General features: G+C 39.0%; 1 protein-coding gene and 1 pseudogene across 3 annotated transcripts in view; one reads left to right on the forward strand and one right to left on the reverse strand.

The window, feature by feature from the left end:
- LOC111339964 (tyrosine-protein phosphatase non-receptor type 21) overlaps positions 1-27,480 on the forward strand; it is a 33,148-nt gene that overhangs the window by 355 nt on the left and 5,313 nt on the right. Inside the window, exons 2-15 of one of the 2 annotated variants that reach the window (XM_088744229.1) lie at positions 2,475-2,662; positions 3,126-3,223; positions 4,840-4,907; positions 6,236-6,277; positions 6,864-6,889; positions 12,804-12,891; positions 13,402-13,490; positions 13,982-14,069; positions 14,558-14,679; positions 23,924-23,960; positions 24,249-24,291; positions 24,958-25,396; positions 26,668-26,851; positions 27,003-27,077. In XM_088744229.1, coding sequence (XP_088600355.1) covers positions 2,475-2,662; positions 3,126-3,223; positions 4,840-4,907; positions 6,236-6,277; positions 6,864-6,889; positions 12,804-12,891; positions 13,402-13,490; positions 13,982-14,069; positions 14,558-14,679; positions 23,924-23,960; positions 24,249-24,291; positions 24,958-25,396; positions 26,668-26,851; positions 27,003-27,077 — 1,587 coding nt within the window. The remainder of the gene's footprint in view (positions 1-2,474; positions 2,663-3,125; positions 3,224-4,839; positions 4,908-6,235; positions 6,278-6,863; positions 6,890-12,803; positions 12,892-13,401; positions 13,491-13,981; positions 14,070-14,557; positions 14,680-23,923; positions 23,961-24,248; positions 24,292-24,957; positions 25,397-26,667; positions 26,852-27,002; positions 27,078-27,480) is intronic. The other variant, XM_022946709.2, reaches the window with a different exon arrangement.
- Positions 7,275-11,576, reverse strand: LOC148716449 (uncharacterized; annotated as a pseudogene). Its single transcript, XR_015995043.1, has 2 exons — positions 11,423-11,576; positions 7,275-8,857 (listed from the first exon to the last, which is right to left on the reverse strand). The product of XR_015995043.1 is annotated as an uncharacterized LOC148716449 (transcript).

Here is a 27,480-nt window from a genome sequence, read left to right on the forward strand (position 1 = left end):
GTATCAGTTGAACGCTCTTTGGTACTTGCTGTAGTTAGAGCGCACTTTATTTTGATTTGTGTACAGAATATCTTCAACTTGGGCATTTCCATGTCTTTGTACCTTTGCGTGTACGTGTGCCTAGATTGATGATTTCTCCTACTAGAGTGAATGAAATTGTTAAGTGAGATTTTTTTTTTATTAGATCGTTAGCTGTAAAATAAGCAAGAAATTGTGCTTTACATATATTTATCTAAACAGATGATTAGCATTTATCGAATATTGGTCAAGATATTTTTTACTTCATGTTAAATTTTGTACTGCATCGATCAAAACACATTTATTTAGAAAGCGAAAGCACTTGAAAAAAGAACGAGGTCAATATATACCTCGTTGATGTGTCCTACATTTATTTGTTGTGTTTATCAGCATTTATGTATAACTACACTTAGTTCAGACGGACAACAACTTCATGAAAGAGAGGTCATTTGATGAAGGGATCACCTGAGGCTTTAAATTAAGATGCCAAGTAAATGAAACATGACATTGAAACGGTGCCGGTAATTGTGGGAGTTAAAGTATTTCAATATTGGACTGGATATGAATTTAGAAATAGAGATCAATATAAAATAACTCGAAGGAATTGTGATGAAAAACGTGTGACTAATAGAAGATAATTTTGGAATTCTGTAAACCTTTTGCAGCCACTGATGTTTTATGAATTCAGCAACAAATCTTCGAGTAATAATAATGCTCAGTTTTACATTAAAGCTTATCATTGAGCAAAATTAAATTTGGAAATTTGTTGACTACTTAATTGAAAATGCATTGTACATGTGCAAAGAAGGTTTATTTTTTCCCTTTGTGTCTAATGTCCACACTTCAGTGTGCTGCTGCCAGCTCAAAATTGCAGTTGGTGAGCTGAGTATTGGTTTTTTATTTTATTTTCAGGAAGCAGAACAACATTTACGCTATAAGATGTAATTGATGAGTATAGCAGCTTTCATAAAGTTGAATGAGAGTAACCCAATGGTTTCACAGTTAGGTTGTCCTATTTTTGGTATAAATGTGAGACCCTGACCAAAAACCCTGGCCTTGTATGAATGCTAGAGTAAAACTGCTGAGTCAGAATAAACACTAAAGGCTTGGAATTCAAGGCTTGGTTTTGATAGAGGCTGCAATCTTTATTTGCTTTTGAATTCAGATGTAATTTGTTAATTTGATACGAGAAAATGATTGAAGGAGAAGTAAGAACAGTTAAACTAATAAACCAAAAGTACCTCCTGGGTCTCAATAGAATCAGTTTTTAAAAATTGATCTGAAAAGTGAGAGAAAATTATAATTTGTCCGTATAAACACCAAGCCCTGATGTGTTGCCAGCCTTGTGCTTTTTCCAAGAATAAGAAAAAGGGTCAAGGCAGCTTCTAAATTATGATGACCAAGCTTACTGGCAAAAACTTGGATTGAATGTGGTAGTGCATAAAATCCTTGCTTACTAGTATTGACCTCCAGACTGTTTATTTTTGTATATTTATTTCATCCATTGCAACAATCACAACCTTTTAAATATTAATTACAAACAGGAGAAAGAAAATGGAGAAGGGTATAATATTATATTATAAGCAAGCTAATTAGATGCCCTTTATGTAAACTTCAATTGTTTCAAAGGGTAAAACAAAAGCAATACAAATATAAGAGAAGGAAGAAGAACCACATCTAAAACAAATATATAGTAAATAGTGCCTGGTCAAAGGAAGATATTAATTAATACTGAGAAAAGTACATGTAATATATGAACAGTGCTCTAACTTTAGGATGGTTTTCCATTGTGCTTCTCCTGTATGGCCGGATATGGGAATGTCATTTCAATTGTAGCATCCAATAACTGTTAGACAGAATCTTCTAATTATTTATTCTGAAGAGGCTAGGGTTCAGGTGCTGCAAAGATGTACTTCTAGTGGCTTAATCGTGGTTCTCAGACGCAAAAGACAGTGCAAAATTGGATGATTTTTTTACCTACAATATCATGGTAAAATTAGTTGACGTGTCCTTTAACTTAATGCTGGAAGATGAATTTGTAGCTGTCTTGCACAATGACGGATGACCAGTCAGACCTCTAGATGACTGCTTTGACGTCTGGGTTGTGTCTGAGCAAAAGATATCTGATAGAAAACACAAAAAATACATTTACAAATAGTTCATTCTCAGGAGCGAGGAAATATTAATTTCTCTTTACACGGTATCATTAGATTGGTAAGTAGAAAGGTGTCAAGAAGTAAGAGAAACATCAAGTAGGGAGATTGTGTTTTTAAAAACATCTCAAACACTTAGAGTGTACTAGTCAAGAGCATTTTATGTTTGGATCATGGGAGTGGAAGCATCTCAAACACTTAGAGTATACTAGTCAAGAGCATTTTATGTTTGGATCATGGGAGTGGAAGTGTTAATGTACAACAGTCACTGTAGTTTTAAGATTGGACAATTTGTATTTGCAGGTTGGATACTTTGGTTTAAGTTACAAGACTAAGAAAGGCCATGATTGGTGGCTTGTTTTGGAGAAACCAATAAAGAAACAGTTGGAACAGAACACTATCAGTTATATTGGCAGCATCAGACTTAAGTTGAAGATTCATTTCTTTGTGAATGGTGCCTCTTGGTTAAAACTTCAAGACAAACTGATAAGGTGATACAGAAGAAATCTCCAACCAGAAATGTCCCAAGATAGTTTAGATGTTCAAGTTATGTTCTCATGCAGCCCTGTGTTTATTATCTTTTTCATGTGCTCAGTTTATATGTTTTCAGGAAGGCTGAGAACAAAATCTAATATCCAGGGCCTTGAACTAAAAAAAAAGAAAATATGGGTAGTAAAGTGAAAATTTCTTTAATGAGAATTTTTTTCTTTTTTTTTTTTGTCAAAGAAGGAACTAGAGGATATTTTTGGTAATGATTGGACTTTCTTTTTTTACAAGTATAATAATATATCATTCTACACAAGGCTAAAAGATTAGGAAAACATTAAATGTTTGAATGGTTCAAACATTTTAATTTTGTCCTAATCTTTTAGCCTAGTATAGAATATACTTTACTAAGTGCATGAACATTATGGACACAATACATCAATTGTTTTGGGTCTTCTTTATTTCTAGAAGTTTTTACTATTTGCAACTTAAGGATCAAATTCTTGAAGGGAGCTTGTCAAGTGAAAAAGACTCTGCAGTGTTACTGGCCTCCTATGTTGCACAAGGTGATTAGATTTGTTAAAGGACACTTTTGAGATAACTTTAACACAATGACTTCAAACTGATCTGATCCTTCTTTTCTGTGGTTTAAATGACTTATTTACAAAGAGAAAAGGTGTGCTCTATCAATTAAAAGTTTGAGATCATATCATATCAGGTGGAGTCAATTGTTTTCAAGCAATATGTAGATAGAAATGACCGCAGTGAGCTTGAAGTAAAGATAATTTTACTTTGCTCAATTAATTATAATGATAATCTGATACGTGTTGTGTCTCAATTACTGCAGAAAAGTGACACCAATCCTTGGTTAAAATGGCTGACCGAACTTTAATAATCACAACCGTTACACATTACTACAGTTACACAATTAATATCACAACCTCAATATGCATGCAACTTATTATGTTTACTCTCTGGGACCTCTCATGTCATGCATCTTACACCTGGTGATGGTTCCTATTATTTAAACCCTAATTCATTAACACTATAACATTAATTAAACCCTAGTTCATTAACACTATTAATAACAATACACACTCCACTAGAACCTTGATTATCTAAACCTCCGCTATCTGGATTTTTCAATCATCTGGAGATGCTTTTCTAGACCTATTTTCTCCCATTGAACAAAGCAGATGTACTGAAACAGTGTTGACACTAATTCTTGAATGCAATTGTAAAGAATGATTGAATTAGCAATGCACAAATGCTGTTAGCTTGGAACAAACTGATGTACATCAGCATTTTAGTCTGTAAAATGTCGTAAGTACTTTTAATTGGCAAATTTTGGCATTGGTGCGTGTTGATTTGAGATTTTATTTTAATTCTTGTGTAATCGTGATCAAATGATATTTAGAACATAGCTAGCAGAGTCGCGCAATCAAATTCTTTATACGCAAGCGTGCTCAAAATCCCGATAGTGCACGCTGATAGCGTCAGCAAATCCGACTTCGCCAGAAATTTTTTTTTCGCGCGAGCGGCCATTGTTAGCACGGGGAAAAATAATATATTTCGCGACAATAATGGATACAAACAGAAACTCGGCCTACTAGTCCGAAAACGAAGACAATGTTTGGACCTTTTCCCTTAGGCTAGAGTTCTTAAATGAGGCAGAAAAAGAGAAAAACAAAGGAAAAGGATACTCGGCATCAGCGCCATCACGATTCGCTTCAACTGATATTGTTGTCCGTTTTTCGCATCGGATTTGATGCACAATTCCACCGGCTATGTTCTAAAACAATTGGTTCATGCTTTCAGCTGTGCACTATTGAGTTATGGAGCACGTGGGAAATTTGGAGAGCACTCAAGAAGCTAGAGTTGCCCTCGGCTATCGCCTCGGGCAACTCTTACGCTTCTTTCGTCCCCCAGTTTTATTTTTTGGCTCAATGATATTTCTATTTTTGATTGTTTGGACTCTTGATTATCCAGACTATTCAGCCCAATTCTCACAAGTCTGGTTCCATTGTAGTTTGCATTTGAATCAAAGAAAAAAATTGTTGCACGGCAATTGGAGTAAATTTTGAATTAATGGTATTCACAACAAATGCTATGGGCTTGGTTTATATCTTTTTGTTTCTAAATGATATCAAATATTCAGAATTCTTTAATTTATTTTCAACAGCTGAGTTGGGGGATTACGATGCTGAAACATTTGTTGCCTTTGCAGAAACCCACAATCTCTACCCCTCTGTAAGTCTGTTTTGGAATTATCTAGCATTGGTATAGATTGATTATCAACTTGCAAGCTGACTGTCATGAAGAACCTTTTACAACAAGCTGCAGCATTTTTATTTCTTTAAGTTGCCAAAAAAGTGATTTTGAGAAAAGTTGACAGAGGTGGGAACCTTGCAAACCCCCTTAAATGAGTTCTAAACCAAGTTTCCATGAATAACTGTTACAGTATCTATCTTTGGACCTTGACCTGGCGGAGTCATCTGTATTTAAATACTCCTTTCAGTACCATATAATTATCTAGTATGAAGCAGATAGGTATAAGAAGAACCAGCCAGGAATATTGTTTGGAGATGTGCCAATAAATTAACAAGTGATCATTGCACAAGGAGGGTAAGGGTTGATCCAGGACAAAGAAAACTGTAACATAAATATCTTGAACTTGATTGGTTATTGACAACTCAAATTTAGTACTTAATGAGGACAGTGTGTGTATCAGACTTGTTATTGGACAAACTAACATCAGCTAAAAGCACAAGTTTAACTCCAGTGTTTTATGGAGTCAAATTTCTTTTCAGCAGTCTGCCAAGGAAGTAGCCAATGACATACTGTACTATAAGGCTGGCAGTTTCTTAGAGGTCTCCTAGCCAGACCATACTGTTGAATTTATATCATATTAAACATTTTGGTTACAATGAATATATGAAGTTCATATATTTTGAACCGCGATATTAAATACGTATGATGCACGATCCTTCGCAGTAGATAGCGCTATTTATGCAATAGCGAAAATCAGACCTGATTTTTTTTTTTTTTTTTTTTTTCAGGTCTGATTTTCACTATTGCATAAATAGCGCTATCTACTGCAAAGGATCGTGCATCATACATACATACATTAAACATTTTGTTGTGTAGTATGGCTGAGTATTTTTACAAGTTGTGCTGTATTTTGACCAACCCTTAGGGCTAGTCAAAATACAAACAGTGAGTCAAAAAACAAACAGTGAGTAAAAATACTCAGTGATACTACACAACAAAACGTTAAATAAGAGATTTACTATCCAACACACCAAATTGTTGTTTCAGTGCAGGCAAATTTTGTGGATATTTGTTTATGGTTCTCTGGAGTACAAATACTGCAAGATGTTTGTACTTGTTTTGGGCATTATTTGTACTCTATGAAGCACAGTTGGATAATAAGTTTAAATATTACTTCTGATTGAAGTGGCTAACAAATGATTGCACAATTTATTAAAACCTTCGGGTATATCAGGGAGAAACTGCCCTTAAGATGGGTCAGGTGGCTGTGTTCTTCACACAGCTGTTTCACTCTGATTGCTTTACAGAATGTTGCTGCACTTCATGCAAGGGAAACCCTTGATCAGCAGGTGAAGAATTTTGTGACATGTTTATGATAATTATTGTCTACTATAATTTTTACATTATTTGTGCTGCATGATGTTTAAAAGGATATGTTATCACAAGGAAAACTGTGCAGTCAAATTTAGCACGATATACAAGGTAAATGTGTTTTGTTTTCTATGCAATAAAGTAATACTTTCACTCACTGAGTAGATAAGGTCTTGAATGAATAACTCTTCCTCAAGGAATTAGGTTCTGGTGAGCTCATAATAAGACAAATGTATTGAAAAGTTTTCAATTTAAACTTTAATTTGAAGACACTGTTTATTGATCTATCTGTACTGTGCAGGAAATGTATTCACAGGAAGATGAAGTCATTGGCTTAAATTGATGTATGGTGACAAATTGTGCTTAAGAAAATTGATTATTTAGACTGCATCTGATTTCATAATATATATCATTTCATGATATGTAGAAAAACATACGAGTCCTCCATGGTCTCACAGCCACAGGTCTTGTGATAGCCGTGGTCAGATTCTCTTGACCTGCAGAGGTGTGTGTAGAGGAAAATTATTGGAAGGGGAATTAATAAATTGTTTATTTTGCTTTCAGGTGATAAAATTTTATAGTCATCACAGGTATGTTTGTGTGTTTTATCAATGTAGTCATCTTTTTATTAGTACAATTTAGAGCCCGTAACATGGCAGATGATTTTTAATTGATAGACACAGAAAGTATGGAATGTTGACATGTGTATCTTTGTTTCGTCAGCTAATATATCTTGTTTTCAACAAATATCTTTTTCTATATTACTTGTTGATAATTTTGCTTATAGCTTACTATTATCCATTTGTGAATTACTGCTCCTCAGATAACTCAGACTTCAATTTTTCATGATGTCATGCTCAACATCATATCCTTTAATTGCTTACTATGAAATTCAAGTGACAATTAACTTTCTCTTGTTTTTATAAGATCAGTTACCGGTACTTTCACTTACAATACCTAAATTAAACGAGGCTTACCTGTAAGGTGAAGTTTGATTGGGATTCTGTGAGTCATTGGTCGGGAGCGAAGGAGTCATGTGAGAAGGCGCACGAGCCTGGGAAGATTGAGATGTGAGCACTTACACCCAGTCATGGGCGGGTTAATAACACATGGGTGGGCACATGACTCCTTCGCTCCCGACCAATGACTCTCAGAATCCCAATCAAACTTCACCTTACAGGTAAGCCTCGTTTAATTTAGGTATTCTGTTTCGTCATTGGTCATTGGTCGCTACGGAGTCACGTGAGATTTTAAAGCAGTGTGAGTGCGAACTCAAACATAACAATGATTTATAGCAATATGAACCTGCTTTAATAACATTCTCTCTTAGCCATCAAAACATACAAATATAAGACACAATCTTAGGTGTCCCTACATACAGCTTTAAGGAGCTCAGTTCCGAAATTCTCTTGAGGTTCCACTGGTTTGTTGTAAAACTTAGTAAATGTGGACTCCTGGGACCACCCCGCACTTTTCATAATTGTGGCGATAGATATGCTGTTTGCTTTTGCTGCAGATGTAGATGCTAATCGAGTACTGTGTGCACTGTACTTCGAAGTGTCAATTCCAGCATCAACCAGTGTAGCCTTAATCCATCTGCTTATTGTATCAGGGGAAACAGCTTTATGAGGCTTAGAGTAACTAATAAGAAGCTGCTTTACATTACCTCGAAGAGTATCTGTGTGCTTCAGATATTGCTGAAGATGCTTTACAATACAAAGACTTACATCTGGTACATAGGCCTGAAACTCAATACAAGCTAGATGTTTACCTGGTCTGGAAGTTTTTAACAATGAGTTAATGGAAAACACAGCCTTTTCAGAACTTATTTGCATATAATCAATTGATAATGTGTGCAGAGTCTGGCGACGCTGTCCCAAAAGCAACGCCATCAACATAACCACTTTCAAAGTCAAGTTCTTAAAACTAAGTTTCACAGGTGGCCCAAGTTTAGCTAGATAGTCTAATACCACCGTGACATCCCAAGTTTCTTAGTACCTTGGGAGAGAGGGTCTGCACTCAAAAATTCCTTTGAGGAAACGACAGACTAGGGGATGCTGTCCAAAAGTGTAATGCTCTGATGTAAAACAAACAGTAGACAAAGCACACCGTGCAGTGTTGAGGGCACTGTATCCAATCCCTGTGTGGTAAAGTTCTGCCAAGAAATTAATCCCATGTTCTATAGTTGCTGAAAAGGGATTAATCTTCCTTTGACAACAGTATTGTTCCCATTTAGTGATGAATGGTTTATATTGTTGTTTGGTGCCCTTTCTCCAAGACTGTAGGATGAGTGAGGTAGCTGATTCCGAAAGCCCTCTGCCTTCAAGTGATTTCCTGACAAGTGGCATATCAGAAGTGTGAGCTTCTGATATAGTGGATGCACCAAGTCTGGCTGTTGAGGTAGAAATAAGGTGTGTTTCTTCTTGGGAAGCACAAGGGGTTCCTGAACCAACAGTCTCATAACCAATGGCCACCATGGCTGAGTTGGCCAGCACGGCACAACTAACAGTCCTGTGGTCTCCTCTGCTTGAATTTTCTGTAACACTTTTGGGATGATACTAAAAGGAGGAAAGGCATAAAAAACATAAGGTTTCCAAGAAATTGAAAAGGCATTAATAGCCATTGCTTCAGGGTCTGGTTGGTAGGCAACAAATGGTCCTAGCTGGTAATTAAGCCTAGATGCAAATAGGTCAATCTGAGGCTCAACATGAAGTTTCTTAATGGCTGCATGAAAAATTTTTCTGTCTAGAGTCCATTCAGTTTCTTTCCTAGATTTCCTGGACTCTGCATCAGCTAGTGTATTCTCTTTCCCTGGGATATGACTTGTGGTTAACCACATGTTATTGTCAAGGCACCACCCCCAGAGCATACGGGTTAGATCATTTCGCTTTCTGGAATGGCTTGTGCCCATTTTACCTAAATCTGACACAGCAGTCATATTATCAATTCGCACAAGTACATGCTTTCCTGATAACTCTTTATGAAATGCCTCAAGAGAAAATAGCACTGCAAGCATTTCAAGATAATTTATGTGATTAGAAGCCTCTTCTGGAGTCCAAGGTCCCCCAATCTTTGCATTATTGAGTACTCCTCCCCAGCCCTCTTTACTTGCATCTGTGTATAAAGTGGCCTCTGGCTGAGGAGGGCTTATAGGGTTGTATAATGACCTTGCTGAGTTTATCCACCACTGCAAATCACTGCGAGACAACTCAGACAGTTGCATAAATGCATCAAAGTTGCCCTTGTTTAGGCCCAAGGCCTCAGTTTTTTTCAGACCTAAAATGTAAAGGCCCTAGCCTTGCTGCTGGAAAATTTGATATGAGGAACCCAAGGGTTGATGCCACCTCTCTTACTGTAGGGTGCGGACACTCCAACAGCCCTTGACAGATATGAATTATCTTTTCGGTCTTCTCAGAGGTTGGATAAACTTTCATTGTGATTGAGTCAATGATAAACCCCATGAAGGTGATTCGATGTTGTGGAACAAAGGACAATTTTTCAGGGTGTACAGTAAACCCAAGAGAATCAAATAATCTGACAGTATCCCAAACATTTCTTTCACAGTCATCATAGTCATCACCCTGGAGATACGAGTCATCGATATGACTTGCTGAAAGGTGTCCCAGCTGTCTCAAATGTGAATATACTGGTTTTAATAATTTAGTAAACTTCCTGGGGCAAAATGCCAATCCATTTGGAAAGCAAACATATTTATACAGTTTTCCACGCCACTGAAACTTCAGGTATTTTTGGTCTGCAGTGGCAATAGGCACAGAATAATATGCATCCTTTAATTCTATGGATGCCATAAAGCACCCAGGTTTTACCATTTGTAAAACAGTATTAAGTGAGTCCATTTTAAAATGGTGGTATTGTACATGAATGTTTAAACGCTTGAGATTTAAAATTACTCTGAAAGAACCATCCTTTTTGGCCCTAGTGAAAATAGGAGAGATATATTCCCCTTTTTCATGGCTACTTGGGGTAATAACACCCTTAGCAAGGAGTTCAGCTATTTCAGTATCAATGACATGTTGTTTGTCTAAATCAAGGATTTTCTTCTCTTTGGGGACTACTCTTTGATATGGAGTTCTGGTAAACTCGATTGGCTGGCCTAGTATCATTTGCAATATCTCAGGGTCTGAGGTTAAGGCCTGCCACTGATAATAATATTCTCCCAGCCCCCCGGTAATTGTGAAGAAGAGCTCCCCAAAAAACCTGTCGGCCGACAGACGACCAACTGTCGGCCGACTGTCGGCCGACTGTCGGCCGACAGTTGGTCGTCTGTCGGCCGACAGTTGGTCGTCTGTCGGCCGACAGTTGGTCGTCTGTCGGCCGACAGGTTTTGCCTGAAATATAGGCTACCTGTCGGCCGCCAGTCGGCCGACAGTCGGCCGACTGTTGGTAATGTGTCGGTAACCTGTCGGTACCTTGTCGGTAGCTTGTCCGTGAAACGATCACACAATGTTAGGGATTCTAAGTTTGCCGTTACGTATAGTATTTTATTACTTGACATAACGAGTAAAAAGATTCACAGTTGTATCATTTATTAAACTTGAAATTGGAAATAGCAATTCATCCCAAACCTGCAAGATAGATTACGATGCTAGCAACAAATACATACATACATACTTAACATACCATAAGAGGCCGCGTTGCATTGTTGGGCGATTGGAACGAAAGTGTTTGTATTGATACGTAGCTTATGGTTTTCAGAGTTTTTGGCCGAGTTTTCGATTAAATTATCTTCCTATGCGATTCTTAGATTGTCTGGTGTGTTGTAAATTACGCAAGTGATATATCCTATACGCATCTGATAACATTTTGGAAGAAACGTTTCTTTACATACTACCAACTTTGCCGTCGATCGGTAAGTAGGTGAAGTCTGTCGAGTCATACATCACCATTACGGATTGTTATGTCACGTTAACTGTTCGTTTTTTACACAATTTTTCTTTTTTCTTAACCTGTCGGTAGACTGTCGGCCGCCTGTCGGTCAACTGTCGGCCGACAGTCGGCCGACTGTCGGCCGACAGGTTTTTTGGGGAGCTCTTCTTCACAATTACCAGCCCCCCTGCTTTAAAGCAGTGCACCTTGTGCTCAAGGAACTGTAACATATTTACCTTGTTTGTTGGGATATCAGAGCATTTCACTGGCTGGATTTCTTCTCGGTTGCCTGTGGTTTGTAGGAATTGTGGTTGTGTGGCCGGTAAGACCGGCCCCTCTTCCCTAAAAAAGGCTTTCCATTTGAGTGAGAAGATTTGCCCTTCCAGCCATCGCTATGGTTGCGATAATATGGCTTTGCAGTAGTCGCATGGCCAATTTTGTTAGTTGCTTTGATATTGTTAAGCTGGGATTGCCGCTCATCTCCAAACAATAAACTCGTGATGGGTACTTGAGAGCCACACAACGAGGAATATTTGTTATTTAAGTTTGGTTTGATGGCGTCGCGTCGACGGTATGATAGGTCAATGTTTACATGGCCTAACAATGCCAGAGCGTCAGCATTATGCGTGATTAATTTCCCCAATTTCTCAGTGAGAGCCGACGCTGAAGTCTTCTCAGGATCTGCGCGGATAGCCAACAGTGTGTCAGTCGATTTAGCGATTGCACTACCGACTTTGACAAGTACTTTCTGCATGTTGGCAAGGCGTAAATCTGCGCTCCTGGTCACGTGCTTCAGCTTATTCCAGATCTCGGGGTTGACCTTTGGCACAGTTAATTTCTCGCAATTATCGGGTCGATTGTATTTCACCAATTTTTCTTTTAATAGAACCCCATCGCTTATTGACAATATCCGCCAATTTCTGAGCGACTTTTGGGTCAGTTTGCTCATCCGACTCAAAGTCTTGAGCAATTTCATTGAGCAATGCGTCAGAGCTGCCCAGTTTTGGGCGGGAAATTAAGTTCCTCAGAATCTGACTTCTCAGGGTCTGAATCTCCACTATCACTCATGGTATTAGTTGTAGGAGATGTTCTCCTCTTTTTTGATGGTGTAGCATGGTCTTCTGGTGCGCCAGCTAACCGTTTCATTGTGTTTTCCATGGACGACATGGTAGAACTCATTTGGGTCATGGCCGACAATACATCAGCAAGCACTTTGTCTGTACCCCGATGCGAAGAATTCGCTGTCTCGTTTTCTTCAGAAAGTAAATTTTCTTCTTCTACTGGTGAAAGGGGGTCCCTTCCACTCATATTTTCGGCAGTCATCTAGTTTTCTCAGTGTCGTGCAAACACCGTCCGACCTTCCCAAAAGGATCGTACACAACTGATCTTCCCAGGCTCGTGCGCCTTCTCACGTGACTCCGTAGCAACCGATGACCAATTACGAAACAGAATTATAGTTAGTCTCCCCATGACTGCTATCACCTGCTTGAAAATCATTCCTTAGATTTAACACATGCAAGTTGTTTATTATTACATTTATGGTATATTGCGATTGACTTAAAATGTGAATTATTATTTTATTGAAATTATTACCGGTATTATTATTTTTTTAATTAGGGGTTTGACATGTGAAGAAGCACAGCTAGAATACATTTTGATTGCTCAACAACTAGAGGGATATGGTGATGAGTATTACCCTGCAAAGGTAAGCATCCATTAGCTATGTAATGAATGATTTCATAGCAGCTGTGTTAAATTCCTTTATGTTACAGGTATGATGTTGATAATGGTTGATTTTTTTTTAAGTAATTAAAGGCTCTGTGGAAACAGGCCGGCTATTCTGACTTGATATCAAAATGGTATCTGGTCCAGCTACTTCATTGAGTGAAACATTCTCAGGGATGTCTCAGCATCACTGTAAGATTTTGTCAACACTTAAATTAGGCCCTATTAGTTTTGCCAAGTATAGCCCCTTTCCTTGCACATGCAGCTCCTTATTGCACCTTTGGCAGCCAAGTATGGGAAAAGTTATTGAAACCCTTGATACTGGTGCATTGCTCTTCCCAGCCGAGGCACTAAGCCATTTTGTAATTGGTTATCCCCCCAAAAAAGTCAAGATAAAAATTCTTGGATGGGATCACTGCATCAAAATATAAACATATGATTTTTTAAGTAAGACATATTAACAGGTACGAATTTTCCTTTTTTTTTTTAGGACTATGATGGTTCTATTATTCTAGTGGGTGCATCATTTCTTGGCATTGTAGTAAGACATTCTCAAGGGTTGCCTCCTGCATATTTCAGGTTTGATATGATTGAAATCACAGTTATGTCATAGTTGTGGTATCTTCAATTTCAACAGTGATGAATTGCCAATAGAATTCAAATGCCTGTTTTGAGAGATATGCCCTGTATTGTAACCTGGTTGAAATTTCTAAATTTGTGTTCTTATGCAATACAATGCACTTTTACAAGCCTCTCTCCTACTAGGGGTGTTAAAAGGTATTTGCAATCAGTTAGAAATTGAGACATACTCTTACTGTGTTGGTCACTTTCAATTGTTAATCATACTTAACCTACATTGTTGTTTACAGAGTCATGCATATCGGGACTTGGTGTTTTACACAGTGTCTAGTATATTTTTCATCCCACTTGAGTGCTTTGCACAACATTTACTACAACTTAAAGAACTTTCTTATTTCATGGTTAACTATCGTTTTCTCCCAGAGCTTTTCCCCTTATACTTAGAAGACTTACTTGACTGACATTGTTTTTTTTTTGTCATTTAATTCCAGATGGCCTGACATTGTTCGCATTACTCACAACAAGAAGTACTTTTGTATTGAAAGTGCTAAATCATTTGATATCATTCAGTTTGAAATGGTAGAGCTGTAACATCTTTTTACATAATTATAATATCTACACTCTAGTAAATTGAGTAAGATATAAGTGTAACTTAATTTTTGACATTCAGTTTCTTTTCTCAGCAATCTTTTGATTGCAGTGTATTTAGTTACATCCTGCTCTCCAGCTCAACCCTTTAACTCTACAGAAGTGATTAACATGTATGATATCTCTACATGGAAATTATCCAGCAGAAAGGTCATGAGAATACCAGAAATTGTTAAGTAGAAGTTGTTACCTTGATTTAAAGCCAAATTTTCATAACTATGTCAGGAATTGTGTAGAAGCTAGAGAATTAACAGTCAGATCTTGGGATTTTAATGGTTAATTAGGCTTTTGTAGCAGTAAGTAAGAAGGGGCTAGTGTCACTTGAAAGCATTAAGTGCAGGTGTGTCACACTTAGGGATGTCCTCTAATAGCCACAACAATAAATAACTGTCTTAAGCCCGATGTATTACCTTCTACAGGATGATGCACCAACAGCTAAGTATGTTTGGCGGATGTTTGTAGCTCATCATCAGTTTTGCCGCTTGAATTTATCCAGGTCAAGCACACGAGCATCTACCACAAAGCACCAACCTCATGACATGTAAGTACAGTGACTTGTTAAACATACAAAACAGGCACACTTTCATATTCACTGAAAATGAGTCAAAATACTGCCAGAAAAAGGAATGTTTCATAGGGAAAGTCTCATTATGGGAGGAAGGTGAAAAGGTTTAAGGATTGTTAGATTTTGCCTCAAGAAACACATAGGGTGCAGATTTTTTTTAAATCAGTTGATAAGTGGATTTGAAAAATAAACTAGTTTCTAGATTGACTGATAATTTCAAATCCTGCATTCTGTTTGTTTGAATTGTTTGTTTGAATTGTGTATGGCTTCATCATTCTTTGAGGTGGATTAATTTGTAGCTATCAACCTGGCTAGCCAACCTACTCAAAGGCCAGTAAAAACAGAAATTTCTGCTTCAATCTGAATTCCAATAAAGTAAGAGAAACTACCATTCAGATAAACCTTCAATGGTTTGAACCCACTGTAGGTTGACCAATATAGGGCCAAAATGTTAAGAGGGATCAGAAGATTGGATCACTTTGCCTTCTGCAATTGTACATATTAACTAGTTATACATCTCTACTTATTTAAAGTGATAGCGGTAATACCATGTACATGAGCAAGACTTATTGACACATAATTTATATTGTACAGGACATACAGTACTTTGTAGATCACATTTACACTTTGTTAATCAACGTTATGCATGTACTGAATCACATTAACTTCGGTGCACTTTTTTACCATTTGCAAATTTCCTAAGTTCCTCACAGTAAGGAGCATGTAGGTTTTGCCTTGAAAAGATTTGGTCTGTGACCTGCTCAGAGAGAGTTAACTCTTATAACTTTTGTCATTGTGCCATTGATACAGACCTAGTGTCAGCATTACCAGTATTACCAACTTCTAGGTGTCTTCACACTGTAGTTTAAAGAGTTTTTTTTCTGTACATTTTGAAGATTGAAAAGTAATCACAGCTTTTATTTTAGAGGTCAGCGATTTTTTAGAAGTTAGCTCTGATTCACAGAGCTGCTTTTTTAAGGTGTATTTCAGCTCTATAAGCACTCAGTTGTATAGTAACCTCATACCTGCTTGGAATGTGTATGCTGCTCTGAATCTGTTTTTTTTTTTTTTTTTTTTTTTTCATGTTTTTTTTTTGTGGTGATTGCTGCTGTTACTTTAAGTCATTGGCAAAGGCAGTGCCAAACTTTTCTTTGCAATGACTGATTATGTTTGCCTTTTAGGTCTTGAAAAGCCTGGAATATTATATCTGTTGCACTCTGCTTTTGATGCTCTCTCACTGGGGCTCTTCTCTTGGTGTAGTGGTCATCTTGTCTCTCCTATTCTTCATGTACAACTCATAAATTCAACTCAGTAGAACTTCCAAGATATTTTTAGTAATTATCCCCTCTCACTGTTGTACATTTCCCTGCCATTTACAGTCAATATTAACACCTTCCAGCTGATGCATTTGTTAATTCCTACCACCTGTGAACTGGATAATGTATTGACTTAGAAGGATATTCACATGTTTGCCACTTCTAAAATTGCCAGGGGTAAAACGTTTGGCAGGGGTAAAACGTCTGGCTTGGCAGCTCACAAGTTTTCTGGATTTCCATAATTTCATTGTTGTGTCATTTTCCCCACACAAACTTTGTTGGGTCATCATTTGACTTTCAAGCAGTGATACTATTAAAATCTCGGTGTAACTCTGACAATATTCTGATGTGATCATATCATCTTTGTCTTTTCTTTCTTTTTTTGTGCCATTAAAGGAGACACATGCCTCACACTAACATAAAGTGACCATGTTTATCTTTTGTTTTGTACCACCCGATTCCTGATAACTGTGCACTTTGTATTTTTACTTCTCTTGCATGTTTTTGGATATGTATTAGTAGCTTTGGTTTTCTTTCAGGATGTCAAAATGTCAATCATTGTGACAGTCATCATCTGTTTCTGAAAATCCTTTGTAGCAGTTCAATTTTGCTTATATTTACAAGTTCAACATGATTTCTTGTGCAGTAAATGGTTTGAACCCGGGGGTAACATGTGAAAATGTATTGTGTTCGTCCGGGTGAGTGTAGTCCTGAGAAGGACTGTTGTCGGTGGTAGTGACTGACGTTTCGACAACCTGCGCGGAAGTCGTCATCAGAGTCAGTAGAATGTTCCTAGCCCAGTTTATGTAAAATGATTGTTCAGTTTTGCCGTGATGTTATTGGCTGTAAGACTCAAGTGGTGTAAGTCGGTCGTGATTGGTCTGTTTCGACCGTCGGTAAAGTTAGGAAGATGCGCGAGATGTTCTCGGACCACAGGGGGCCCAGACAAGCGACGAGTCTGGTTGTTTATTCGAAATATAAAGGAATGTATGGGAGAATTTTAAAGAGTCTTATTATCGTAAACTTATATCATGAAATGTCTGAGTTAAAGCTCAAAATAAATGTAAAACTACCTCACTTGCTGTGTATTGTCGTTTCTGTGGCTCTAAATTATGGCGAATTTGAGCGATTTGGTGGATTTTTAGAGCCACAGAAACGACAATACACAGCAAGTGATGTAGGTTTACATTTATTTTGAGCTTTAACTCAGACATTTCATGATATAAGTTTACGATAATAAGACTCTTTAATATTCTCCCATACATTCCTTTTATATTTCGAATAAACAACCAGACTCGTCGCTTGACTGGGCCCCCTGTGCTCAGACATGCCTTTTATGTACGGTATGGTTGCTGTAGTCGTAGGAGTTGCGGTGTCGTTTGTTTCGGTAGTATTATAATAATAATAATAATAATAATAATAATAATAATAATAATAATAATAATAATAATAATAATAATAATAATAATAAAAATAAACAGCCTTAAAGGAGGAAGCGCCCGTCACGTAAATACGTGGTTTTCAGGGAGGTCCTCCGTAAAAATAAAAAGTATTAAAAGCTGAAATAAGAAATACAATTGTCACAGATCTAAAACGGCGTATATCTTAAGTTTTAATCCATCATTTAAAATATTTGTCCATGAGGAATCTTGTAAGGGTTTCCTTAAAAGTTGTGCATGGCATTGGCCTTCTTAAAAATACTGGGAGGGACATCCAGTCATTTATAAAACGGAAGTAGGACACCCTCTTTCCGCATTCCGTTTTAGCAGATGAACAGATGAAAATCGAGAAGAGTGTTGGGTCTAGACACAGCCCTGCTTGACACCAGTCTTCACTACAAAACTTTCGGTAGACTCACCATCAATAAGTACTGATGCAGACATGTTGTCATGCAGCAGATGGATCATTCTGATGTATTTCTCTGGGCATCCAATTTAAGAGAGCACTTTCCACAGTGTTGGCCGATGTACGGAGTCAAACGCCTTAGTCAGATCAATGAAAGCCATATAAAGGTCTTTATGCTGTTCCCTGCACTTTTCTTGAATCTGTCGTGCCGAGAAAATCATGTCCACAGTCCCACGTGCTGGTCTGAAACCACATTGAGACTCTGGAAGGACCTCCTCGGCAATGGGGAAGAGGCGGCATGCAAGGATGCGAGCAAAGATCTTCCCAGCAATGGAAAGCAGGGATATATCTCGGTAGTTTTCACAGTTTGCCTTGTCGCCTTTCTTGAAAATGGTGACAATCAGAGCATCTTGAAGATCGCTGGGAATTACTTCTTCGTCCCAGATTCGCGTGAAGAGTACATGTAGTTTCTCAATGAGAGCTGGACCAGCAGCCTTGTATGCTTCTGTAGGGATACCATCAGGGCCAGCAGCTTTGCCTTTCTTCATAGCACCTATAGCTGTGGCAATATCCTCTAGAGTCGGTGTCTCGTCAAGATGGCTTTTTACGGAGAGTTGAGGCAAATTCGCAATTGCGTCAATGTTCACCGAGGGAGTCTGATTCAGTAACTCACAGAAATGTTCTTTCCATCTGTCACGAATGCCAGCCAAGTCCTTGTCAAGGGTTCCATCCTTGCCTGCAACTGGCCTAACACCCTGGGATGTTGGCCCTTACATCTTTTTGGTGGCTGCAAAGAAGGCTTTGCTGTTATTGCTGTCGGATGAGCTTGAATCTCCTGTGCTTTTTGAATCCACCAATTATTTTCCATCTCACGGACCCGGCGTTGGACTTTGGATCTCATTTCGTGGTCTTGTTGTTTCTTTATAGCGTTACTGATTTCATTCTGCCAAACAGAGAATCTTTTACGTTTCTCAGCAATCATCTGCTCTATCTCTGCGTCATTGTCATCAAACCAGTCGTGATGGCACCGCCTCTAGCTGCCTAGTGTTTCGTCACAAGCTGTTTTAATAGCTTCACAAGCTGTTTTTTGTCACAAGCTGTTTTAAGCCTTCCCAGAGACAATCAACATCGATGTCATCAACGTGTAGCAGCACTGCAGTCAGTTTGGACTGGAACTCAGCTTGTTTCTCAGGGTGATCAAGCCGTTTCGGCCGTTTCGGCGTCATTCTCTGCTTGCGAATGACAAAGGACATAGAGGATCGTAATAGCCTGTGATCGGTCCAGCACTCGTCAGATGATGTCATTGTCTTGGTGATCAGAACGTCTTTTCTGTCACAGCAACGTACAATGACATAGTCAATCATATGCCAGTGGCGTGATCTAGGATGTCTCCATGAAGTCTTATTCCTGTTCTTTTGGCGGAAGAGGGTGCTTGTTATCACCAGCTGGTGCTCCGCACATTGGTCAGGAGTTGGATCCCATTGGAGTTAGCATTGCCTACCCCTTCCTACCCAATGACATTTTCCCATACAGAGTGATCTCTGCCAACCCGAGCATTGAAGTCACCAAGGAGAATGATCTTGTGATTGGATGGAATCTGTGTTAACACAGAGTCAAGAGTGGAATAGAATATCTCGTTATCTTCAGGTTCAGCCTGTAGAGTTGGTGCATATGCGGAGATTACTGTCGCTTGCTGATTGGATTTTAGCATCAAACGGAGTGTCATCAGGCGTTCGCTTACACCAACCGGGAGTTCCTCCAGGTTCCTAATCAGCTCATTTTTTACGGCAAAGCCCACGCCATGTATTCTCTGTTCATTCTCCTCCTTCCCCTTCCAGAAGAAGGTGTATCCTGCTCCTTTCTCAGTCAGTTGTCCTTCACCAGCGCGACGGGTCTCTTGAAGCGCAGCGATATCAATATTATACTGACGAAGCTCACGAGCAACGAAGGCAGTTCGCCTTTCTGGTCTCTCACTATTTTCGGTGTCCATCAAAGTACGTACATTCCATGTACCAAAAAGGACTTGTTGCTTTCTTTGCTCTCGACCCCAACAAAGGTGAACCCGCTGGGTGCGGTAACCCAGCCAGGGAATATAAGGAAACAGACTATGTTTAGGATACCTTTTCTAATCCTTTCCCCATGCGGGGTGAGCAGAGTGGCTCCTAAAGAGGACTGCCCAGACATGGGGGCGACTACCGAACTACTCTTCTGTTCCCAACTCCATGAGCAGAGCGACTGTAACTTGACCCCCACCGCCTACGTGCTGGTTGACAACTGAAGGCTTTCAGACTTCACAATCCTGCCCCCGTCGCCGCTTACCAGTCGCTGTAGGACTTGTGGCCAAGTGGAAGCTGTGCGTGAATTTTTAACGTGAGTACAAAGTTGCACGGCAAAGTTCCCACGGTGCTTGACATCACATGTCCTTGTTCTAGTAGCAAGGATACCTCGACGACTGGAGGACAAGTTCTGCTGCAGTGGATGGCCGTTGGCTCGCGAGGAGCTCATCCGCCCTTTGAAGGTCTTGTTTTTAATCCTAACTGGGTGTCCACACACCCTCCTCCTCAGGCAAGCCTGGGGGGGTTGCCGGTTTTGTCGCCGACGACTCGACTATGCGACAGGTTGTACTGGGTTACATAGTACCAGTAGCAGGTTACCCGCGGTTACAGCGACCTGACAGCGACTTGACAGCGACCTGACCTGACCCATCAGAGTCAAGTGAATGATTGTTGTCAGTAGAATGTTCTTATTCCAGTTCGTGTAAAATGATCGGTTGGTTTTGCCGTGATGTTATTGGCTGTAAGACTCAAGTGGCGTAAGTCGGTCGTGATTAGTCTGTTTCGATCGTTATTTTTCGGTCGTTTGTGATGTTTATGTCGTGAATGAGTCGTTTGTATGGAGCGGGTAGTTGTTGACATCTGTTTAGGGGAGTCTGTTCTAAGTTAGTAAACCAGCTTTCCTGAGTCAGTCGTTGAAAATAGTCAGTACTGTAGGTTAGGCATTGCGCAGAGTCCCAGTCACTGTTGTGGTTGGTAAGTCGATGGTGTTCAGCAATGTGATTGCTGACATCACCTTTCCTCGTCGCCCGTCTGTGTTCAGTCAGTCTTATTGTGAGGTTTCTGCCAGTCTCACCGATGTAGGAGACTTGGCAGTCGGAACAATTGATCTTAGAAATCGTTCCCTGTCTGTTCCTCGGTTCGTCTTTGTCTTTAACGTTGGTTAGTAACTGACGTAGTGTGGTGATGGGTTTGTGGGCGACGCGGATATTGAAGGGTAGTAAGATGCGCGAGATGTTTTCAGACATGCCTTTTATGTACGGTATGGTTGCTGTAGTCGTAGGGGTTGCGGTGTCGTTTGTTTCGGTAGTGGTAGTGGGTCGGTTAGTGTTTCGTCGGATGAAGTCGTTGTTCTAGTTCTTCGAAAAAACACGGTGAAGGTATTTGTTCTCGTCGGATAAGCTGTCTGTCGAGTCGCATACTAGTTGTCCGCGTCGTGTTAGAGTTCTGATAGTTGTGGCTTTGTGTGATGTAGGGTTGTAGGATGTCTCATCTAGTAATCTGTCGGTGTGTGTCGGTCGTCCGTAATGAGTTGTCGTTGTGGCTTACCAGGCAGTCTAGAAAAGGAAGTTTGTCATTTTCTTCGACTTCTCTGGTAAACTGTATGTCAGTGTTTTGTTCGTTAAGGTGGTGGTGGAATGCGTCGATTTCGTCGTGTCGAACGGCGGTGAATGTGTCGTCAACGTAACGTAACCAAAGCGGTATCGTTTGTCGGCAAGTCGAAAGGGCGCGTTCCTCGATGTTCTGCATCACAATTTCTGCTATAACAACAGAAACTGGAGACCCCATGGCAGTGCTGTGTAACTGTTTGTAGTGTTTACCGTTGTACTGAAAGTAAGTAGACGTTAGGCAAATGTTTAACAAGTCCATGATGTCGTCTGTCGGTAGCGGTAGTGGGTCGGTAGATTGGCATTTCTGAAAGTGCGAGAATAGTCACAACTCAAACGAAAGTCAAAAAGTCGGAATGAAAATCCCTTATGTACAAGCTGCCAATACATGACTCTCAACCTATACGCCCATGAAACAAAGGCATCATTTACAGTGTAGATTAACATTAAGTATGTTCACTTGAGATTTTGAAATTTAGAAGGAGACTTAACAATAAATCCTTTTTTTTTTCTAAGCACCAGTTCTTTGATGCTCCCTTAGTTTCGTTCGTTTCCTTGAGGGAATATCAAAGAAATGCACTAATTTTTACCTTGTGAAGCTTTCATCATTTTTGTGACAAAGTGGGTTGCTATAGCCACTTTTCAAACTTTCAGCGGGAACAACCGCAATCTTAGCTTTGCTTGCTTGTAATCCAAACCAAGATGGATAACCCCTTTAATTATTCGTTAATATCTCCGGCTCTTTGGGCCCCTTTCCATTAAATAAATTGAGCTAAATATTGTCATTATTATCGTCATCACCGCGGCCTTCAGAAGTCACTCGTTGCTTCTGTTAGACTTACTTATTTTATGCCTTATTCTATAAAATTTTTTGGAACGTTCAGCAAACTCTTCTTTCATCGTCCACCCAAACTTTACCTTTTGACTATCAGTTGTCACATCATCGATGTCTCATGCGTTTCCATCACGAGCAGATGAACGCGTGACACTTACAAAAGATGATCTAACCGTTTACTTCATGATGATCGGACCGTGTACTTCACTATCATTTACAATTAATCATAGCTTTTGAAGGCTTTTCTGCCATTTCTATGCGGCGCCTAGTTGTGTAAGTTTTGTGCCGCCTTTCCCTTCCTTTCATGACAAACCGCCGTCTTGATCTCAGTGCTGGATCACCCTCGCCTTGTTTCCTGGCGCTAATTTAGAATTGAGACTTAAACTTGGTTATAACATCTCTCTTTTAAAAGCACATGCGTGGGTCAAACATTTTGCGAGATTTACCTTATACTGGGGCAAGTAAAATAAAAATGGAAATGTAAACTGTAAATCTCTCTGCATAATCATACAACCAAATCAAAAATTTGCGATAAACTTGAACAACCAGGCCCCAAAGAAGGAGACAAGAGAGTATTTGTTAAGATGTCCACACTGACTGTGAATCTAGAAACGACGTTTACAGTCCGCATAAGTGAGCACAAGCCTTGATAATGAATTAACTGAATTAACTGAATTAATGAATTAACGAAATGAATTAACTGAGATGGAATGAGCAGCCCTAGGAACTAGCCGAGTAAAGAGCCCGATAAGAAAAACCGCTTTTTATCCATAACATCAAATGTCGAAAAGAACGGATAAACAGACCACTGCAATGAAGAACAAAACCAAAAAATACATTTTTGATTGCAAAATATGAAACTTGTCCCCAAAAATGACAAAAAGTGGAAACCGACATAGTTGGCCATGCTCAAGTTATTTTCCCTTTTCGGATTGAACCGCTGACTATGATTGTAAATAGATAGATAGTTTATTAATAACCGATTTGCAGCCAAAAGTTGGATTATACGATTATTTACAAGTTTCAAACATTGATAATTACGTTAGACTAAATGTATTAAAACAGCAATAAGAACACTAAATATATGTTCTAAAAAAAACGGTTGTATAAAACCGTTCAAGCCTTAAGGGCATAGAAGGTAATAAAACAATTACGAAACCTGTTCGTCTTAAAAACTGGCTTAAACTTCCGCATATTTCTTAGGTTAAAAGTACATGTGTTGCGAGTAGGAAGAAGTTCATGGAGCTTGTTCTGTTCATTCTGTAAAACATTCTTAAATAGTTTATCAACTAGTTTCTGGCGGCGATCTGAAAGTTTAGTCAGGCCTGATTCAGCCAAGGCCTCGTTATATGAGTAAAGAGGAAAAATAATGCGCGTAGCCCACTTTTGTATTTCTTCAAGTGAAGAATAATCTCTAGTTTACATGCCACATGAATCTGTATTGTAACAACTCAGTTTATCTATTTCAGCCGACAGTACATTTTGCACGTTCCAGTTCTAATTTCCAGTTCCTCTTCTAATTTATTTTTTTTTTTATTTGTTTTTTTCTGTTTGTTTTTTCAGAAAACTGAGCAAACGCGAATTCAAGAAGAAAACTGGAGTGAGTATTTTTACGGAGCATCCTACAGGACCTGTTGCATACATTTTAAATTTTATTTCTTTGGAAGTTTATTTGCATAGGGTTAACCTCTTAAACTTCCTTTTTAGGGTATTATTTGTGTTATTCTTTGATACCTTAAATAAAGTATATAGGTAGGTATTTAAATTTCTGTGTTTGTAACACAATCGAAATCCTCTTTGTATCGTGTTCATTCTATTAAAATAAAATAAAATACTAGAACATTCGCTAGGATTCTTGTTTTATTAGCTTTGGGTTCGTCCTTTGCAGGTTGTTGCCAGTAGTGATGGAAGTGGATCACTAAGCTCATTTAGTAAGTGATAATGACAAAATTTTCAGAAATCGTACCTTGAATGTTGGCATTTCAGACTAAGAGATGAGTAGATTTAAACAAGCTCTTTTCCTCTGCTTAACGAAGAAGTATTACCGTGCGCCGCCCGTCTGAAGATGTTTACCGAGTTGTTACCTTCAAGAAGGATAATGTTTCTCACTTCTGAATAACTTCTCAAAAATTACAGCTGAAAAGGTCCACCACTTCATGTTAAACTACATTGGAAATTCATTTCAACACCCGACTTTCCTTTATGTCATCTTACAAAATTTCATTTGGTCAGCTGTTGTTTTAGCCAGGTGAAAAGAATTCGTCTTAAATTCAAAGATAGATATACCAGACATATGTCTGTGAAAACGACTTATTTAAAATGATCGTTTTTCAGTCGATATGAGTTATTTGACGGAAAGTTCCCAAAGCGCGCTCTATGACTTTATGGAGTGTTTGCTGTTCACCTGTGCTGTTCGCCTGGTTTAGTGCTCCATGAATGTAGCCACGGAGGGATTCCATTTTCAGCAGCGAGGAATCATAAAAAAACCTTTGTCTTTGCTTTCCGCAATCTGGACAAAAGGAACCATAATATGTAGACAAAAAGAGCGTCTGTATTTTCATATGTGTAATCTCGAGTTATTCTTGGTTGTATTTCAGGCTCAGTGACAGGCTTAGACAATCCTGTTTTCACTGAACATAGTGGTTCAGGCTCTGACACTGATACAAGATACAGCGGCATACAACACAAGGACAACACTGACTGTGGATCACATGACTCTTCAAACTCAATCAATCGCAACACGTTGCCCAGACCTCAGTCGCTAAACTTGTCTTCAGTGAACAGTGGACACGAGTTTTTACTTCGAGATGACTTTTATACCTCACAGAACTCTCTAGATCACAACCGAAGCCTATATAACCATAGATTGTCAAACAGTGCGACAGTTACCAATGAGGTGGGGAGCTCACTGTCAATGGACTCAGGGAATCCCCTTGGAACACAGTCACTTGAGAGCTTAAATGACAGAAGTCACAACACCCCGCCTTCCAACGCTTCATCGGACCGAGCCTGCTCCTCAAGCGTTCGTGTGTCAAGGTATGTGGCTGTAAAGTTATATTATACTGAAACAAAATCCACTCAACCAGTGAACAGACAGAAGAAACAGCAGCAGCAGACGCGTCAATGTGGTTGCCACCATGTCTCTGCTGTTTTGATAGACTGAAAGGCAATTCAGTTCAAGTCTAGTGTAAGAAAGACTTGGAATTGTTCCTAGTTGCTTGGATAGTAAAAGCTTCGATAGTATTGGTTATTTTAATTGTCTTGATTTTGGATACGATAAAGATATGAAGTTCATATATTTTGAACTGCGGTTATAGATACGTATGATGCACGATCCTCGCAGTAGAGAGCGCTATTTATGCAATAGCGAAAATCAGACCTGAAAAAAATCAGGCTTGTACGGGATTTGAACCACTGACCTCTGCGATACTAGTGCAGCGCTCTACCAGATGAGCTAACAAGCCAACTGGGAGCTCCCAGTTGGCTTGTTAGCTCAATTGGTAGAGCTCTGGGAGCTCCCAGTTGGCTTGTTAGCTCAATTGGTAGAGCGCTGGGAGCTCCCAGTTGGCTTGTTAGCTCAATTGGTAGAGCGCTGCACTTGTATCGCAGAGGTCAGTGGTTCGAATCCCGTACAGGCCTGATTTTTTTCAGGTCTGATTTTCGCTATTGCATAAATAGCGCTCTCTACTGCGAGGATCGTGCATCATAACCGCAGTTCAAAATATATGAACTTCATATATTCATCGTATCTGATTTATCATCAGGGGTTTATTACGAATCAACTTAACGGCCAGCTCCCAGTTGGCTTGTTAGCTCAATTGGTGGAGCGCTGCACTAGTATCGCAGAGGTCAGTGGTTCGAATCCCGTACAGGCCTGATTTTTTTTTTTCAGGTTTGATTTTTGCTATTGCATAAATAGCGCTCTCTACTGCGAGGATCGTGCATCATACGTGTCTTGATTTTGTTTCTTACATTTTCTGGTGTATGAGAGTCATTTTAATTTTTTTCGATTTAATAAATGTCTGTGAATTTGATGTTGTGGTCGCAACAGTTGTAAACACATGAAATAAATGTTTTAGCCTACAAGTCATCATTATGTATCATCCCCTGTTATTGAACATTCTAAGAAATTGTAGAAGGGCCTAATGTTTCAGGAATCTGTTGGATGAAACTTTATCATGTGATTTTCACCTAATCTTTTTTTTCTTTTTTATGAAATCAAATCTATTCAGTGATTAATTTATCAATGATCAGACAATGCAAGCATTGATGTGTAAATTGTCTGACTTGTGTTTTTTGTAAGCTAGTGTGTTATATTTCAGACCAGCCCGTCCAGTGTCCCTTAGTTTGGAACAGTTACTGGCAGATAACGCAAGTGAAGTGACTGGCCGAACCAGTGGATACAGTACATCAAATGACTCAGACTTAGACGAAGGCAGGGACATCGAGTATGAATGTGACGTTGAATTACCTTTTTCGCGGGAAACACAGGTATAGATGCGATTAAGTACGCTATTTACGGGTTCTGTTTAGTATCACAACATAAGGCTTAGTGTATCACATCATAATAAACTCAGGGTTTGGAAAATTGAAATTGAATATGATATCTATGATGTCATAGAATTGTTTAATTTAATTGCAGCTGGAGGAATTAGAAAAAATCTTCAACGAAGGACAAGTATTTACAGAATTCCAAAAGGTCGAGCGGAGAAGCGAGGTAAGAATCACTATCAACTGAATGATGCCATCTGTATTTGATCAGTTGTTGCCTGTTTAGAGTGGCCTCACTAATCTATTGTAAGCATCACTTTTAAGGTTATAAATACAACTGTCCCGCTAATACAAGAACCAACCTTTCTCTCCTCACAAATAGGTGAAGCAATATCTGTACTTTTTCTCCAGAATTTGAGCGTGATCAGCAATCGCCTAGTTTCACTCATTTTCAAGTGTATACCTAGCGCAGATTCTGAGTGAGTCCCAACGTGGTAATTTATAACCCTTAGTCTGTTTGGGTTTGGTTGAGTCCATTTCAGTCGACAGTGACCCCATCATAATTTGGGTTAGGATCGCCTCTCTATCACTTTCATCGTAAACCTTATTTGAAATCATAAAATGAAAGA

Source organism: Stylophora pistillata, chromosome 14 (genome assembly GCF_964205215.1).
Source record: "Stylophora pistillata chromosome 14, jaStyPist1.2, whole genome shotgun sequence".
NCBI classification, from domain to species: domain Eukaryota; kingdom Metazoa; phylum Cnidaria; class Anthozoa; order Scleractinia; family Pocilloporidae; genus Stylophora; species Stylophora pistillata.